Source organism: Pleurodeles waltl, chromosome 8 (genome assembly GCF_031143425.1).
Source record: "Pleurodeles waltl isolate 20211129_DDA chromosome 8, aPleWal1.hap1.20221129, whole genome shotgun sequence".
Lineage (NCBI taxonomy): Eukaryota > Metazoa > Chordata > Amphibia > Caudata > Salamandridae > Pleurodeles > Pleurodeles waltl.
Window position 1 is genome coordinate 1,252,285,648 of NC_090447.1, and position 19,504 is coordinate 1,252,305,151.

The window sequence follows — 19,504 nt, forward strand, 5'->3', positions numbered from 1 at the left end:
ACCTCAACACCATTTATTAGGGTTAGTTGCTTGTACTTCTCCAAGTTATGGGGGCAATCAACCAAAGTGGCTAAATCAATAGCCCCTTCAGAGACTAAAGTAGCCTCTGTGGTCTCCCTAATCAGACCAACCCCAACTAAATTACCAAAAGTGAGCCCAGCTACTCCCTTGGATTGGCTATTAGTAGGTTTGCTCCCACCACCACTGCTATTAGTAGGGACACTAGGTGTAGCAGTAGGGGTTATAGTGGTAGGAGCTGTGGTGCCTTTCTTTGGACAACTGGGATCTGTTGTCCAATGGCCTTTTATTTTACATAAATAGCACCATGGTTTCTTTTCCTTGTTCTGATTAAAGGAGGATTTGGACCCACAACCCCCACCAGAGTGTTTTTGTGGGCCTGATGAAGACTCATTTTTAGATTTGTCCCCACCCTTGTCAGAAGACTTACCATCCTTCTTTTTGTTGCCATCTTTGTCACCCCCTGTATGAACTTTTCTGTTCACTCTTGTTCTGACCCATTTGTCTGCCTTCTTTCCCAATTCTTGGGGAGAGGTCAGATCAGAGTCCACCAAGTACAGGTGCAACAAATCAGACACACAATTATTAAGAATATGCTCTCTCAGGATCAAGTTATACAGGCTGTCATAATCAGTAACTTTACTGCCATGTAACCACCCCTGCAAGGCCTTCACTGAATGGTCAATAAAATCAACCCAGTCTTGTGAAGACTCCTTTTTGGTCTCTCTGAACTTTATCCTGTACTGTTCAGTGGTTAAGCCATAACCATCCAGGAGTGCATTCTTAAGAACTTGGAAATTATTAGCATCATTTTCTTTCACAGTAAGGAGCCTATCCCTACCTTTTCCACTAAATGATAGCCATAGGATAGCAGCCCACTGCCTTTGAGGGACATCCTGTACAACACAGGCCCTCTCAAGTGCAGCAAACCACTTGTTAATGTCATCCCCCTCCTTATAAGGGGGAACTATCTTGTGCAGATTCCTGGAATCATGCTCTTTTGCAGGATGACTATGGGGAATACTGCTGCTGCCACCATGGGTATCTAAACCTAACTTCTGTCTTTCCTTCTCTAATTCAAAAGACTGTCTATCCAAATCCAGCTGTTGCTTTTTAAGCTTCAGTCTGGTTTGTTCCACCCTCAACTTATTGAGTTCCCTCTCTAACATTCTGTCATCAGGGTTGGTGGGAGGGACATTTCTAGAAACAGAGCTATGATGGGAATGAACAGAAGGAGACCTGTCCCTTACAGAAGCCAACCTAACAGCTTGGTTTACAGAAACATTACTACCAGTATGGTGAGAATAAATGCTTTTGCTATGATGTGAGACAACACTATTTATTTGGTGTGGCTCATCATCATTACCATCTATGCTAGATTGTCTAGTAATGGGCAGGCTAGGAAGTTTCTTTCCTGAATCTTTTCCTGGGGGAGTCCCTGAATCAGATTGGGAACTATTAGGTACTTTTTCAACAGATGGGGCACCTATGGCCTTATCCTGTTCTCTAAGCATGTTAAGTAACAGTTCCAAGGAAGGATTCTTCCCTACACTCAAACCTCTCTCTATACAGAGACTCCTTGCTCTTTTCCAGCTAAGGTTGTCATATGCAAGTTTGGACAGATCAACACTTTGGCCTGTGCCAGACATTTTTTAGAGAGAGTTAAAGTGATAGAAAAAGAGAAAAAAGTTTTCAGAACTTTTTGGAAAGACAGAAAAAAACTTTTTAAACTTTTAAGAACTTTTTGAAAGTTTAGAAGTACTTTTCAGCACTTTAGAAAAGAGTGAAAAGAGGAAATGCAAAACGTTTTGGCTATGTGTATATACACTGACCTTGTTTTGTATATTTTTCTCTTATGAAAAGTACAATGACAAGAGTGGTAAGTAGTCTCAAGCACTTCCACCACTGCACAACCAATGTAGGAGGCTGGACTGGCTTGTAGTGAGTACCAAGGGGTACTTGCACCTTGCACCAGGCCCAGTTATCCCTTATTAGTGTATAGGGTGTCTAGCAGCTTAGGCTGATAGATAATGGTAGCTTAGCAGAGCAGCTTAGGCTGAACTAGGAGACGTGTGAAGCTACTACAGTACCACTTAGTGTCATATGCACAATATCATAAGAAAACACAATACACAGTTATACTAAAAATAAAGTTACTTTATTTTTATGACAATATGCCAAAGTATCTTAGAGTGTACCCTCAGTGAGAGGATAGGAAATATACACAAGATATATATACACAATAGGAAAAATATGCAGTATAGTCTTAGAAAACAGTGCAAACAATGTATAGTTACAATAGGATGCAATGGGGAAACATAGGGATAGGGGCAACACAAACCATATACTCCAAAAGTGGAATGCGAACCACGAATGGACCCCAAACCTATGTGACCTTGTAGAGGGTCGCTGGGACTATTAGAAAATAGTGAGAGTTAGAAAAATAACCCTCCCCAAGACCCCGAAAAGTGAGTGCAAAGTGCACTAAAGTTCCCCTAAGGACAAAATAGTCGTGTTAGAGGAATAATGCAGGAAAGACACAAACCAGCAATGCAACAACTGTGGATTTCCAATCTAGGGTACCTGTGGAACAAGGGGACCAAGTCCAAAAGTCACAAGCAAGTCGGAGATGGGCAGATGCCCAGGAAATGCCAGCTGCGGGTGCAAGGAAGCTTCGACTGGACAGAAGAAGCTGAGGTTTCTGCAGGAACGAAAAGGGCTAGAGACTTTTCCTTTGGTGGACGGATCCCTCTCGCCTTGGAGAGTCGTGCAGAAGTGTTTTCCCGCCAGAAGGACGCCAACAAGCCTTGCTAGACGCAAATCGTGCGTTTGGCGTTTTTGGACGCTGCTGGGGCCCAGGAGGGACCAGGAGGTCGCAAATTGAACCTGAAGAGAGAGGGAACGTCGAGCAAGACAAAGAGCCCTCACTAAAGCAGGTAGCACCCGGAGAAGTGCCAGAAACAGGCACTATGAGGATGCGTGAAACAGTGCTCGCCGAAGTTGCACAAAGGAGTCCCACGTCGCCGGAGACCAACTTAGAAAGTCGTGCAATGCAGGTTAGAGTGCCGTGGACCCAGGCTTGGCTGTGCACAAAGGATTTCCGCCGGAAGTGCACAGGGGCCGGAGTAGCTGCAAAGTCGCGGTTCCCAGCAATGCAGCCCAGCGAGGTGAGGCAAGGACTTACCTCCACCAAACTTGGGCTGAAGAGTCACTGGACTGTGGGGGTCACTTGGACAGAGTCGCTGGATTCGAGGGACCTCGCTCGTCGTGCTGAGAGGAGACCCAAGGGACCGGTAATGCAGCTTTTTGGTGCCTGCGGTTGCAGGGGGAAGATTCCGTCGACCCACGGGAGATTTCTTCGGAGCTTCTGGTGCAGAGAGGAGGCAGGCTACCCCCACAGCATGCACAAGCAGGAAAACAGTCGAGAAGGCGGCAGGATCAGCGTTACAGAGTTGCAGTAGTCGTCTTTGCTACTATGTTGCAGGTTTGCAGGCTTCCAGCGCGGTCAGCAGTCGATTCCTTATCAGAAGGTGAAGAGAGAGATGCAGAGGAACTTGGCTGAGCTCATGCATTCGTTATCTAAAGTTTCCCCAGAGACAGAGACCCTAAATAGCCAGAAAAGAGGGTTTGGCTACCTAGGAGAGAGGATAGGCTACTAACACCTGAAGGAGCCTATCAGCAGGAGTCTCTGACGTCACCTGGTGGCACTGGCCACTCAGAGCAGTCCAGTGTGCCAGCAGCACCTCTGTTTCCAAGATGGCAGAGGTCTGGAGCACACTGGAGGAGCTCTGGACACCTCCCAGGGGAGGTGCAGGTCAGGGGAGTGGTCACTCCCCTTTCCTTTGTCCAGTTTCGCGCCAGAGCAGGGGCTAAGGGGTCCCTGAACCGGTGTAGACTGGCTTATGCAGAATTGGGCACATCTGTGCCCAAGAAAGCATTTCCAGAGGCTGGGGGAGGCTACTCCTCCCCTGCCTTCACACCATTTTCCAAAGGGAGAGGGTGTCACACCCTCTCTCAGAGGAAGTTCTTTGTTCTGCCATCCTGGGCCAGGCCTGGCTGGACCCCAGGAGGGCAGCTGCCTGTCTGAGGGGTTGGCAGCAGCAGCAGCTGCAGTGAAACCCCAGGAAGGGCAGTTTGGCAGTACCAGGGTCTGTGCTACAGACCACTGGGATCATGGGATTGTGCCAACTATGCCAGGATGGCATAGAGGGGGCAATTCCATGATCATAGACATGTTACATGGCCATATTCGGAGTTACCATTGTGAAGCTACATATAGGTAGTGACCTATATGTAGTGCACGCGTGTAATGGTGTCCCCGCACTCACAAAGTTCAGGGAATTGGCTCTGAACAATGTGGGGGCACCTTGGCTAGTGCCAGGGTGCCCTCACACTAAGTAACTTTGCACCCAACCTTTACCAGGTAAAGGTTAGACATATAGGTGACTTATAAGTTACTTAAGTGCAGTGTAAAATGGCTGTGAAATAACGTGGACGTTATTTCACTCAGGCTGCAGTGGCAGGCCTGTGTAAGAATTGTCAGAGCTCCCTATGGGTGGCAAAAGAAATGCTGCAGCCCATAGGGATCTCCTGGAACCCCAATACCCTGGGTACCTCAGTACCATATACTAGGGAATTATAAGGGTGTTCCAGTAAGCCAATGTAAATTGGTAAAAATGGTCACTAGCCTGTTAGTGACAATTTGGAAAGAAATGAGAGAGCATAACCACTGAGGTTCTGATTAGCAGAGCCTCAGTGAGACAGTTAGTCACTACACAGGTAACACATTCAGGCACACTTATGAGCACTGGGGCCCTGGGTTACCAGGGTCCCAGTGACACATACAACTAAAACAACATATATACAGTGAAAAATGGGGGTAACATGCCAGGCAAGATGGTACTTTCCTACAGACGCGTTAGCAATACCATCATTGATAACATCAATGTAATATCTGCAGGAAAAACTTTTGATGAAAAAACTGTACATGGCAGGCGAGCGAGATATAGTTACCTTAGGGCACAAGTAAGATTTAATTGAGATAACTCTAACAGGTGAATTTCTTTGGTTTTGTATGTTTAAAATGTGAGTGTAACTATTAAGAACCTGTAACCTTTGTTTTTTAAATGAATATATATATATATATATATATATATGGTTACACGTTTATGCTTGTGTTCATTCAGAATGAGTGCAATACTGTTACGGTATCCTCGCTAAGGACAGCAATAGATGAATGGGCTCGTCTTGTTAAAAGGCCGACAAAGGTTTCTATATGTAAATGACATACTTCCCACATGCCTGTGAGTTAGAAATCTGACAGAACGGCAAAGCGATCAGAACATAACAAAAGATTTGAAGGAGCCGTTGTGATTAGGCTGTTAAATTCAAAATGCGTCATGCACAATCAAGCGACCAATTATCAAGTTGAAAAGGTCAAACGTGTATAAATTGGATAATGATCTTAGCTAAGGTGTGATGCATGAAATTCACATTAACTTGCATGCTATTGGAATGAAGACAGTGTACAGCTTATCAGAACAACTGGGGAAAAATGTGAATACCTAACGTTCAAGAAAGTTAAGTAGCAATTACCCAGATCATAGATGTTGTAACAAATCAGATTCCCTTTTACTATTCCAGGGAACTGCCTAGGGGATCCGTGGAGGGCAGAGAGCAATTCCGGACATAGCTGCCCCTGTCAGGCTTCTGTGGTAGATGTATGTAGATGGTCAGAGTGCTTTTGATTTAGATGGGTTTGGAAATCCTTTCCATGAACCGAAAGAGTGGCAATAACAGACCTGGCTACCGCAAGAGACCATGGGACTTATAACGGACACATGCCATTCTTTCCCCCACAATTCTCATCACTGCACCTGCCCATAAGGGGCGGAGTGCGGGGAAGTCTAATATATTAACATCCACTAGCTGGTGCAGAGCTAAATTGCGCAGTGATGCTGAACAAAGAACCGCAGCCTAATTAAAGAAATGCAAGGTCAAGTCCAGAGAAACTGGAAAGGTAACAAAATGTAAAAACAGATGTATCGGACAACATCCGAAGTAAAACACACCATGTGACAAAGAACAGACAGGCAACATTTGAAAATGTACCAAACAGGTGGGGATCTTTAGCTAACATGGTGTAGAGGCATGGGGGAATAACAGTTCGGAATGCACGCACAGTTTGGGTTGGACGATGCTTTGCTCTGGGCTGCCGTACTCCAGGAAATTCGAAAGAGGTGAAAACTAGCTTTACCAGCCTGCCTTAAATCCGTCAGGGATTTAGGCTTGACCTACTTAACCAAATATACATTTCTTAATGAGGGTCTGGGCCATAAAATATGCAGCATGCAATGTTCTTTTCCAAGACATCTAAAACGAGCAGATTCATACTTTCCATGACAGGTACTCTATTAACAATAACATATACCTCATAGTCGCTAACAGTTTATCTTGTATTTTATATTTATTTATTGCACACGTTATGGGACTAGTATGACTGGTTGTAAACTTGTGACACAATTGAATTTTGGTTTGCAGTAATTTGCACTTTAGTTCTCATATCATGTAAGTTAGGAACATTTGTTGGGTACCATGTTATGCAAAGATAAGCTAGTAAACTCCTCTGCTTAATGCACAGAGCATAATAATGCATGCTCGCTTTTACACACAATAATCATCTGTTCACATAGACCTTCTTGGCACTACACTCCCGCAATTTTCTGAATGTAGATTCTGCATATAAAGGAACGACACATTTTACAAATATTTAATCATGTAGTTTGTAGTGATAGCAAATGTTATCTTTGGAAGGTCACCCAACTTGGAATATATATTTACTAAGCAAGGAAATGAGCAATCGTCTTTAGGCAATTTCGATCTTTGACTCGCTTTTATTGCTCTGTCGTTTATCAAAATCTGTTGATGAAGCCACTGAATCAACGCACATTAGATATGACGTTTTATATAAAGAACATTTAGAATTCGTCACTGGGACACTGTGTTTGAAAGGCATACCTGGTATCCATTCCACCTCACTAGGGAATCAATTAAAGCATCTCGGAAACTTTGGCTCCCATCACAACTTTTCACAAATTTGACCTTTGGCCCATTAGCTTAGACTGTAAACTTGTCATTTCAGAAATTAGAAGTATTCGCTCCTTTTTGTTTATTTCCACTTGCTTGTAATTTGAAGTTTGACGAAATTAAGTTCGATGGAAGTGAAATAGGTTAATGAATATTTAAAACAACTATACTTTAAGCATTTCAGTGCTTTCAATAATCACGTCAACATTTACCAATGTTCAAAATAAACTGATTTTGTATTAGCTTTCTTGAATTTTGAAATGGGGCATTGAGGATATACGACCACACTGTTTGTGTTACTTCCTTTTGAATGTGTTCCCATTTGTAAAGGGGAAGTGAAAAGAGTTTATTTTACTCTATAGAAATATTTTTTTATCATAGAAGTGGAATGCTTTTTATAGGATGGGAATTGTTTTTTGGCGGTTTAACAACGTCCAGGAAATTCATTTTTCAGTCCCTATATTTTAGTTTTATTTCTACACAGCTATGTAAAATGAGACATGTATGGCTAGTTTCTGTAATTCCACGTTTCAGGTTAAAACATGAATTTGCATTCCTATGCCGATTTACACAAAAATACTATATTTGTGTGAATAAATCATTTTCCAGCACCATGGAGTAGCCTTTGAGGAGCGGAAATGCCCTGGAAAGTTTGCCAACAAGAATAACCTACAAACGTATTTGCGTGTTCACACTCACAAAACTTTCTCACAGCCTTGGATACAGTTTGAAATGTCCACATCAAAAGTAGGAATCGTTTTCCATGGTTGAAACTGAGATGGGACTATCACCATATTGTTGAGGGTGTGGATAAAGGATTTTCTCTACAGACAAAAGTATTTTCCCCATGGTTATGTAAAAAGGTTTTCACCGTAACTGCAACAGTGGGAGTTCATAAACGTTTTCCAGGAGTAGCCCTGGGGACTGTGACTGGCACAGCTTCCCATGTGTAGTTCTTATTGGAAGAACTTACTGATTTTTTTTGTGAATTGGACCGACGGATCTTGAAGTTCTCCTCATTACCATTTTAAGTAAAGAGAGGAATTTAAAGATCCATTTTGTACGTTAAATCACAGATAATCAAAGTTATGGCATATGCCCGCTAATCACTCTAGAGGGACATTATTAGGATGGTTTCTTATATAGATAGAGTGGGTGGTGACAAAAAACACGGTTTCGAGTCTAATGAAATTCCTGAGTGACGTATAGAATAGGTTACGCTGAGATCAAACCTTCACAGTGTGGCAGTCTTTGAAATAGGTAGTAGAAGTGTTTCTGGAAATTTCCATACAGAACTCTACAGTATGATTTCATAAGCCATATAACAATTGGAATTTCAAAAAACATTTTTTGCGCATTTTAATTCTGATCCATCCGCATATTTTACACTGTTAAGTTACATAGATCTGTATCTTAAACATTATACGTCTACCTTGGCATGATCCAATCCAGTTTGATAGAGTTTTAATATGTGAAAAGCACCACACAGTCAAAAGCAAGAGGCATAAAGGAGAGTTGTCAGACATGTCCTGCAGCAAACACCATTGGTTGCTTGTTTGGTCCTGTGTTGGCATAATACATTGTCCAAGCCACCTCAATTAGCATAAAATTCTATCTGCCCAGCAGCACTAAGGGTATAACTGATAGAATGAGCCGTTTCCCTTGCAAAGGCCTGCTGAGCGGCTTGTGTGCTATTTTAGGCAGTAGTCTCATTTTATCTTGTGTGGTTTGTCATAAAAGTGCTGCCAGTTCTCTATCTCTCTCACATGAAGCTATTTGTATCAGCCCTTGCAAAATGTGTCTAGGAGTTCACCATGACCACTTCCTCTCGTCAGACTTGCAGCTCAAGTGGTCCCCCACTCCATCCCGGTACAGGAGCTCATAGAACTCCAGCACACTTGAACTCCTCATGTATTAAAAACATCAACAGGTGCACAGTACATTCCACAAGTCTTTGCTCCAAGTGCAGCTCCAATGATCCAACACTCCACCCAGGTACAGGAGCTCATAGAACTCCAGCACACTTGAACTCTTCATGTATTAAAAACATAACAGGTGCACAGTACAATCCACGAGTTTTTGCTGCAAGTGCAGCTCCAGTGGTGCCACACGCCACCCAGGTACGTGAGCTCATGGAACTCCAGCACACTTGAACTCCTCATGTATTCACCCAAAACACCAACAGGTGTATAGTACAGTATATCAGACTTTGCTGCAGGGACAACGCCACCCTACATCAAATCGAGCATGCCATTGGAATGCTTATAGAAACATCTCACATGGAGATATAGAGGTCACACAAATGTTAAATGCTAACATTCATGTATCATGTTCATCTCACACCGCCTGTCTGCTTTTTCAGCGTTTCAGTCCTACTTCTCTTACTGCTCGCCTTTCGTCAAACTGACTTGATGGCACTTTCTCCAAGAGTTTTTTTGTTCAGGAACCCAAGTCTAAATGTAGTGGGCTGGACCAGTGGGTCTTCCGTCCATACAAAGGAGGTAGATAGACTTTTCCTCTCGCTCCTGAAGACGGATCTCCTCCGATGGCGGTGCAGTAACTGCTTTAACTTCTCTTTAAAAAAACTTGTGGTGAGCGTGTAAAGAATTGGATTCAAAGCACTGTTTATGGGGAGGATGAATATAACAATCCATGAGGTCACCGTACCTGAAAGACAAAACATTTGAAAAATATTAATGTCTTGTAAGTTTTTGGGCTTGAGTTATAGATACCTTAAAGGTGGTGGTCGATGATTCCTGTGGTGCGCAAGTATTAAGGTGCCCAGAGAATACTGAAATAATAATGCTAATAATGAGACCTACGAGGAAGCAATGGGTAGGGAAGAGACTGCAACATAAATGTGGCGTTACAGGTATGTCATGAAAGTTAGAAAATCACATCCTAAGATGATATGAAGACCATGCATCAAAAAACATTGGACTGTGTAGAATCCAGCTTTCTTCCCATGCACAAATAGAAATTTGTGAAGTGGGAATTCCAGTAACACTGGCACAATTATTTTCTTTGTTTCTGATCAACGATCGTGTGTTTGTTTGTGCATGCAATTATGTGTGTTTGCATTGGTGTACATTAATGCGTGCGCCCGTATGTGCACATGTGCATATGTGAATGCAATGGGATAGAGTTTTTTGAAGCACTAAACTTTTCTCTGTCAGTTATTCTTTTGTTCAATATTTTTTTTAACGAAGACGAATGTCAAACTTATTTATCAAGATGTTCTCAGTTTATTGGTATACTTACTATTAGAAACATAGCTAACACGTTCTTTCATTATACACTGGGGCCTTATTATGTCACGAAAGGTAACAAGAGGTGGATGTGTAAGAAATGTTTGGTTGGAATGTTACTCCAAGATCGTGGGCTAAATATCGTCTGGCAAAAATCTTAATTATCTTTTACATTATAACATTATAAATAGCATTTTAGTGTCTGAGATTTACAAATGTAAATACATGAAAACACAAGTCATACAATTACATGCGAGATATACCATGCTACACAAAATATTTACAACGTTAAAAAAAAAAAAAAATCCAGGAGATATCACGCTAAGTATAATATCTGCAGAAATTAACATTCAATTCCAAATGACCAGATTGCCTTGTTCATGATTTCGTACATAAGCCATTTGAGAGTTCCACATACTGACCCTTAGTGCTAGGCAAATATGTTGGCAGGCTTGTGAACTTAAAAAATAAGCATTTTAAATATACAAAATGTAATCTTCCAAATATTCAAGTGGACAATTAAAAGTCTGGCATGCTGCAAATGTAAAATGTGTAATGGGCCAAAAACAGAATGTGGGGCTCTAGAGGGCTTCAAATGCATAACAATGCTCCTACTTAAGGGAAAATATAGTCTTGACATACTAGAAGACCCCAGAACTACATTAGCACCCGAAATTTGTCTTTTAAAAATCTAATAAAAACACAAGCGCAAAACACATCGAGCCAGGTTTACTAAGGATTTGCATTGGCCTGGCATGGCACGAGCCGTCGCAAGGCAATGCAAATACTTAAGCCATGGAAAGCCACCAGGCGCGACTGTGCATGGTTTAGTAAATCCAAAGTAACGCAAGGCAGTGCATAACGCTGCCTTGCATTACCTTGCAGCAGGGAGGTGTCCCATTGGTGGAGTATGGGCATTCCCATGCATCCAATCATGGATTTTAGTGCACTGCCAGATTTACAGAGAGTTGTAAACCGGGCATGCATCAAAATGGTATGGCAGACTCAGGCATAATGAGGAGAACTCATTGTTGTTTCTCCTCGTCGTTATTTCCTTTTTTCAATGCATGATGTGGAATGCATCACACACACAAAAAGGATATGCCTTTAAGGATTGCTTTTGTGCAGGAAAATTTCCTTACTAAAGAAAGAAATCCTGCCTGTAATGCAGGCAACCTTGCATTATGTTGCAAGGCTGCCTTCAGTGGTGCTCAGCACCACACAGTATGCCAGCACAAGGAGGCAGCAGAAATGCGCAATATCTTTGTAAATATGAGGCATTTCTGCCGTCTCACTTTTACGTAACGCAATCTTGCTGCGCTGTATTGCGGGTAATGTTAGTGATGTTATTAACATTACAATGGGAGACAAGTGCTCACACTATGAGGCTTATTTACATGCCCCTTGTGACACTGGTGCATCACTTTTTATATGGGGAAAAAGCGACACACCGGCGGACCAAGGGGCTTGTAAATACCCACTATGTATGAAGATGTGATTCATCTGCTCTAGGGTGTGTGATATAACTTAAGGGCTAATGTCTCTTACTCAGTGCTTAATTTGTAAATAAAAACGTGCCAGTGCCCAAAGTCCTCCTCCTAAACACGCGGCTGCTGCAGTTAAATGTGCAAGCACAGAATACTGAGGCAGCGTAATCCTGAATCCATTTCTGGCCTCTTTAATCCATATAAAGCTAACCCTTGCCCCTTCAACTCACTCTAGCAGCTTTTTGCTTTCTACCTTTGTGACGTATTCGTATTCCTCTTCCTCAGCCTTTCCCATGTGTGTCTTTTGCTCACAGGAAATGCTTGAGGCACAAGAATAAGTGCTGGCCCTCAAAAATAAGTGCAGTTGCTCAGCACTGGAAACAATAAGCACAAATTAAGCACTGGTCTTACTCCCCTCACTTGTGCAAATATGCTAATATGAACATGCTTAAGTTACATTTTGGGGTTGTTGTGAAGGAGCGCCCCAGGCTCGAGGTGCATAATGTAAGTTTCATTTTAATTTATTTTACTCCCCACTGCTTGCATAGGTGCTTAGCTGCAGGCGCAAATGGTAAGGCAGTGCTCTCTTTGGTGCACTTCTGCTGACACCCAATAAAAAATAAAACACACTTCTGGAATGCAAATTAATGTCTTTTTCCAGGCAGCGTATACATGACCCCGTGATGAAGAATCCTTCAGAATCAGCTCGAAGCCAAAGGGACATTCCAGCCTTACAGTGTCTTATGTTATATTTGCTAAAAAGGGAAAATGAGCAAAGCCTCCTTGCCTGCAAGGAGCTATACAGAGCAGCAAGAAATGTAAAACAGTTTCATTGCCTCCTTGTTTGTAGTTAAACACGCAGCTGTGGGTGAAGATAGGTTGGACCAGTTGTTGATGTAAATCATTATTGGCAATGTGCCTATAAATCATTATTGGCAATGTGCCTATTCTGACCCTAATGTACAATGTATTTTTTTATCTCCAAAAAATCTTGGTCCACATAATGGTCATATGACACAGACGGTTTCATTTCCTGGAAATGTGTCATTAGTTTGCCCTGTGTGTTCTTGTAGGCCCACTATTTTCCAGAGATTTTCTGCGCACTTGAGGTGGTCAGTAATTGTGGAATAGTCTAGACTCTGCACAGCCTACGCAGACTAGAGCAGTGGCTCCCAACCTTTTGACTTCTGTGGACCCCCACTTTATCATTACTGGAACCAGGGGACCCCCCACTGAATCATTACTGGAATCCGGGGACCCCCCACTGAGTCATTACTAAAAGCTGGGGACCTTATCTCGTATTATTATTTAATATTTTAAGCAGTCGTGGACACCCTGAGAAGGCTTCGTGGATCCCCAGGGGTCTCCGGACCACAGGTTGGGAACCACTGGACTAGAGTACTTGCAATGCAATTAAGCTAAGGTAATTTGTGTGAGTCACTCCATATTTGGATCCAATACAGCAGTGGTTCCTAACCTTTGAACTTCTGAGGAGCCCCACTTTATCATTATTGGAAACCAGGGACCCCCCGGTGAATCATTACTGAATGGTGGAGACCTAATCTGTTAATATTATTTAACTTTCTAAGCAGTTGCAGACCCACTGAGGAGGCTTTGCGGTCCTACAGGGGTCCCTGGACCACAGGTTGGGAACCACTGCAATATAGGATCAGTTTAAGTGCTAGATGGACTCAACAGTACATGCTCAATTCCAGCTTTAATGCAGCTCAGAAGTCCCAGGTTCTAAATGTAACAAACATTGTAGAAATTGGTTCTTAGCTTTCTTCAGTCCAGTGCCCTTCTTTTACCACCAACACTCACCCGCATAAGAACCTGCAGCTAAAGCTTTCATTTGGTTGGGAAGGGCAGATTCAATTGATCTTCAACCGCATTTAAAAAAAAAACAAAATACAGTGTTCTTATGTTAACTCATGATTGCTTCGCTTTTTACTGGCTGCTTGGCCTAGAGCAACTTCTCGTTGAATCTAATACTTAGATAATCATAATACTTAACAAGATCTAGGGCCCTGCCATAGAGTTTATATATGTTATTTGGATTGCACTTTGAACCTAATATGATGAAGTTTATTTTTTGTGTGTTCTTCATCAGATTTTCTGACATGCAATGGAATTTGAAGCCTCTCACTATCTTGTGCATGGATAGGTCAATACAGGTCAATCACACAGCCTCACCAGCAAACAAAATAATTCGTATTTTGTCCCCTTTGATTGTTGGAACATCCGAAGGAGGCTTTTGTCTACATCGTTGACGAAGAGATTACATAAGGTTGGTGCTAAGACATAACCTTGCTTTAAGCCAGAGTGTTCCATATCTTACTGAACCTGATTTGCCCATTGAAATTAACACTAAAACCTTCACCAAACTGGACGATCTGTCGTGGTCGTTTGTGTTTATATGAGTGCCTACACACATGCTCTGATAGAGTGATTTATTAATCACTTGCCTCTGGTAACCTACATGCGTCTTTGGTTGTGCAAGGCAGATTGATGGAAAATTAGGGCTCCTTTTCCTTTGATGCTCCACAATAACAAACTCATGCGGTGGGCTGGGCATCCTAATGCCAATCAACTGATTAATTAGTTTTCATGGGCAGTTGTGCTTGTTATAAGAAGATTTCCTTAACTGAAATGATTTCCATGGCTTTGAGTGGCAATGACTAGTAGACGTCTGTTGGGAAGCAAGATAAAGGTCTCTTATTGAGAACAAACACGCAGACAAAACAAGGCTGTATGACAGAGCACAGATGATGTCGAGGCCTCGGCGAAATTTAAATTACACCAGTGAAATGCTAGAAATTCCAGATTTTCACAGATGTAAACCTAATCCCATAATGTGATTTTGTTTAAATGTTGCCTGTGTGCGACTGGTTTACACAGCAAATGTCTTTGAAACAGACATTTCCGACTAAAACAAGCCTCCTGCTAGCTTATGACATGACAGCTTTACATAAAGTATGTCTTCTCGTGCAAATTGTTATGCAAGATACTTTCAAACCGCAATTCTTAATTAGAAAATGTGTGAAATTTTGCTTATTTTTCAATTTAAAAATTATGCAATTTCTTACACTTCTAAAGCTGCATTTTTCAAATCACAGAACTTGGGAAGCACTCACTGTGAGTGTAACTTTGGACTATGAAAGCAATAATTTATTTGAAAGGTTCTCGATATTCAAGACTTTTAGCATGCATAGTCGACATCATTGCTGGGATTTGAAGAACTTAACTTCTATGCAAATGCATCTCTTTCCTGCAACTTGCAAGCTATGTATCATTTGTACTGTTTGGTATTTCGTTCTGCAGATGTCCCTTGGGATGGATTCATTTTTGTTTCTTCTAATTTTGCAACCTCCCTGTAAGACGTTGTACTTCGTTGCATTAGTGTGAGGCTCACAAAAAATATTTTTCAGAGACATACATTTGTGTCCCTTTTAGGTCTCGCTTGACAGCACATCTGTCTGCACTACCTATTGGTACCAATTTATTTAAAAAAGCATGGAATGGGCTTTGGCTCCTGCCAGAAGAGTATTCCTCTCTTATCACGTAATATCGGCTGTTTGATGTTTCATTTCCCCTTCTTTGAAGTGCTTACATTACAAAACATTAAGGGGTTTCCTTATGACCCCGGCGGACGGTGTTATAGTGGGGGTAGTACTGCCAGTAGTCTTCCAGCCCAGCGGCCGTCACTAGGCCGACCAAGGTAATATGACCTTGGTCGGCCACCGCCCACCGCTGCTTTTTTACTGCCATGAAAACCATGGGGGTAGGCAGAATCAGTGCCAAGGAATTCCTTCCTTGGCACTGATAGAGGTCTCCTCCACCCTCCTGCCCAGAGTCCTATTCACCCTCCCCCTTCCCCTTTCAACCCCCCGACATGCACACACCTACACGCACAGACATACACATGCATACACACACGCATACCTACATTCACCCACACATGCATACATCCATGCACACACACATCCACACACACTGACATACATACAAGCACACACACATTCATACATCACAACATACACGCACACTCACATCAATTCATGCCCACATGCATTCCAAACGCCCCACAACCGCATGCACACACACAGAAACATACACACACACCCCCACACAAACAACACACCTCCCAACCCCCTCCTCTGTCGGAGCACCAGACTTACCGGCTTGCAGGGGGTCCTCCGGCAGGAGACGGGTTGCAGTCATGATCATGATACGGTCGTTGGCGGTCTACTGGCGTGGCACTGCTGCTGGCAGCAGCACCGCATCCCGTCTCCTGCCAGAGGACCCCATGCAAGCAGGTAAGTCAGGTGCTTCTGGTAGCCACAGCGACGATCTTTTGGCGGCAGTCGCCGTGGCGGAAGGTGGGATTTACCGCCTATGTCATAATGAGGGCCTAAGGGCTATTCTACACCTCCAAATTGATTGAATAATTCCACATTACATACTTTATAACATATATGCATTGTATACAGTAAACACTGACTGTTAGCTTTTTTGTTCTTTGCTGCTGGATTTTTGAAATGTTTTAGGCAAAGATCAGGTGCAAGCCACAAATACATGTATGCTGATATGATTCTACATGCAAGCATAAGTTTGCATGACCCATCTTAAAACAAAAAAAATCACTGAGCCAATCCTAATGACTTTCTCAAGACTTTTTATTTCTTGAACGTCCTTACTGTATCTTAATAAAATCTAGTGTAGTGTTCTCAAAATATTCAAGGGATTTGTTTTAACCCATGATTGTTATTTATTAGGCTGCTCATTATTTTTACAGTTCCCACTCCTACAGAACTGCTTTGTGAAGGGAGGGTGTTGCCCAGCTGCCAGGGATTCTCAACTCAGGAAGAGAGCACATCCTTATGGATGTGTCCATTATTTGGTAAACATGGATTTCCATCTTGTTCTATACATCTGAATATAACTGAGATTCCCAGGAAATAGCAATACAAATACAAGGACATCCACCCTATCTCAAAAACATTGTGTTGTGAATGCATGCACATGAGGTTTCACATTTAGAATTGTTTGTGCAGTGGTGGTGGTACAGGACCTTTACGGTTGCCTCAACAAGTGCTCAATTGAAAGTGGGAGAACATTGCATGTTTGTTATATCAGGATATGTATGCAGGGAGAGGTAGCCCATGACATTTTCGCACCTTGTCGCTGACTTTGACAGTTGTTGGGAAAGTTAAGGCAGCGTTGCGGCAGTTGGATTGGTAGAGAGCAGGTGTCGGTGAGCGGCTGTCCGTATTTGGTGTTACTTTCTTCTAATAAAACACCTCTTATTTATGCTCCCTTCTGCCCCTTTTTACTCCATTTAACATTGGCAATGATGTGGTAAAAAAACTTACGGTGAAGGAAGCAGCGTCCACTTATCCTTGGAGTAAAGAGGGACTCTGACAAAAGGCTGTATTCAGGTCACATTTCTTTTTATTTTAATACGGGCGATTAGGTGAGCATTTCATGCCTATGTGGTAGCTTATGGGCCTTAGAAGCAGACTGCCTTCAAAATTCACTGCGCTTGTTCTTTGCTCTGAATTCCCGTTTGCACATGCCCGTTGGCCATCTCTGAGTTCCTGTAGACGACAGAGTCAGGCAACAAGAAACAAGGCCCACCGAATGTAAAAACGACACGTTTTGCGATGCACAAGGGCCATCTTAAGTGTTTGGGAAGGTACTGATGGATTTACATGCACTTTATGCATATTAATTGACTACCGATTTCGCCCAGACTGTTTGTTATGGTGACAAGTGTTATGTTGCAGCATGGACTTTTCTAACTGGAAGGTGGATCCTCCCCAGTCCATGCCGTGTTTACCCCTGCCTGCAGGATACAAGTGGTGTGGGCCCCTGATGTAAGGGGTGAGGAAATAAAGGTGGACTCTGGTGTCTGCGCCGGCGGTCGGAATCCAACCTGGTGTCCTGTCATTACTTCAGTGCGTTCCCCGTGCCTACCGTCGGGTGGGAAACGGAACAAATTGGTGATGAGGGTGGGCGTTCCCACCCTCCATTATCGCACGGTGTGTTCTTGTGGCTGTCACGGCTGCGGGGGTGTGCCTGCCTACACGTCTTGTGAACGCTGTGTTGCAGCGCTGTAATCTTCCCTGCTGGACGCTGTCTCCAGCGTGTTATCGGCCTCTGTGCTTGCTGGCCTGGGGGTCCTTCCACCTGCTACAGGGCTGTGCACGGTCAGCTGAAGGATTGCTGGCCCCGCCCCATCATGCTCTCTGTGCTGCAAGGAGGTTTTTCCCAGGCCTAAACACGACCTGCCCTGATTACGGCAGCATCGTGGGCTGGATTGTCAGTCGGAGGGCAGGCACATGCTGAGCTGCTGCTCCTCCACCAGGTAACATGTGAGTGAAACACCATAAAGGTCAATACCCCTCCTATTTGGTGCAATAAAGAACACGCTTCCACATGCTGAGCTGCTGCTTCCCCACCAGGCACCAAGGGCATTCGGCACACCAACGATCAATAGAACTGTCATTCGTTGCACTAAAGGACACACTTCCTTCAGTCAACACCACCCACCATTTACCCTGCAGTGGGCTTCCAAGGAGGCACCTGCCCATCACTTGTAGTGCACAAGGACACCACTTCACAGGTGCGCAGAGCGCTAGTTGCAGGACAGGTCACTAGGAGGGGTGCTGTCATCGCCTGTGCTGCGTAATGTCGTCCATACCGACGCTGGAACCCTTCATAATTGATGGCCCACCATCAGCCCAGGCAGCTAAGTGGAAAGAATGGGTGGAGAGACTGGAAACATACTTTGCAGCAGTCGCCCTGGACAGTGAGCAACCCCGTCCCATGCTCTTACATCCAGGAGGGGCGGCCATCCACAAGATCAGTAAGTCCATCACAGAGGAGGGGCCACCTTTCACATACCAATCGCTAAAGAGAGCCCTCACAGCCCATTTTGAGCCGCTAGCCAACCCAGATTATGAAAGGTTCCTCCGACGTCAGGCTCGACAACTTCCTGAGGAGTCGGTGGATACCTTCTACGTGAGACTTCGAGAATTGGCGAGCACCTGCACCCTGCCAGATGCAGAGGATGAGATTCAGGCTCAATTTATACAAGGTTGTCACTTGGTCAAGCTGAGGGAGAACATTTTACAAGTCCTGGGAATTTCCATGGCTAATATGCTCACACTGGGGAGATCCAAGGAGTTATCAAAGGCACGCACATCTCATATGGAGGCAGCCCTGCAAAAACCGGTAAAGACTGAACCAGTGAACGTGGTTACCACGGCCCTGGCAGATCGAAAGAAGTCACTCATGAAGTCCAGTGCAGCGACATGAGCATGCTATATGTGCAGAGGGTCTTACCCTCATCAAGGACAGTGCCCTGCCCAGGGGAAACGGTGTACAAATTGTAACGAACCAAACCACTTCACCAAGATGTGCGGATCCGCTTCTCCAAGAAGTCAAACCAACCCAAGACAGTGCAGGCTGCACAAATTCACATATCAAACGAAGGTGATGGAGATATGGATAACGATGAATCGGAAGGCGTCATACACGTATTACATGCTATGCAACCGGGAGGCTGTCCTAGGAAATGCATCCCTAAATGCAGCATATTGGTGGAAGGCAAGCCAGAGGTGGCGCTAATAGACACGGGAGCCTCAATCAACATCATGGCTC

General features: G+C 43.6%; 1 protein-coding gene across 3 annotated transcripts in view; it reads right to left on the bottom strand.

Moving 5' to 3' along the window:
• Positions 1 to 6,496: 6,496 nt before the first annotated feature.
• Positions 6,497 to 19,504, bottom strand: part of RXFP2 (relaxin family peptide receptor 2) — a 932,621-nt gene continuing 919,613 nt past the window's right edge. For all 3 annotated transcript variants that reach the window (XM_069205573.1, XM_069205574.1, XM_069205572.1), the window contains one exon: positions 6,497 to 9,771. In XM_069205573.1, the coding sequence (XP_069061674.1) occupies positions 9,503 to 9,771 (269 nt within the window). In that variant the 3' untranslated portion in view covers positions 6,497 to 9,502. The remainder of the gene's footprint in view (positions 9,772 to 19,504) is intronic.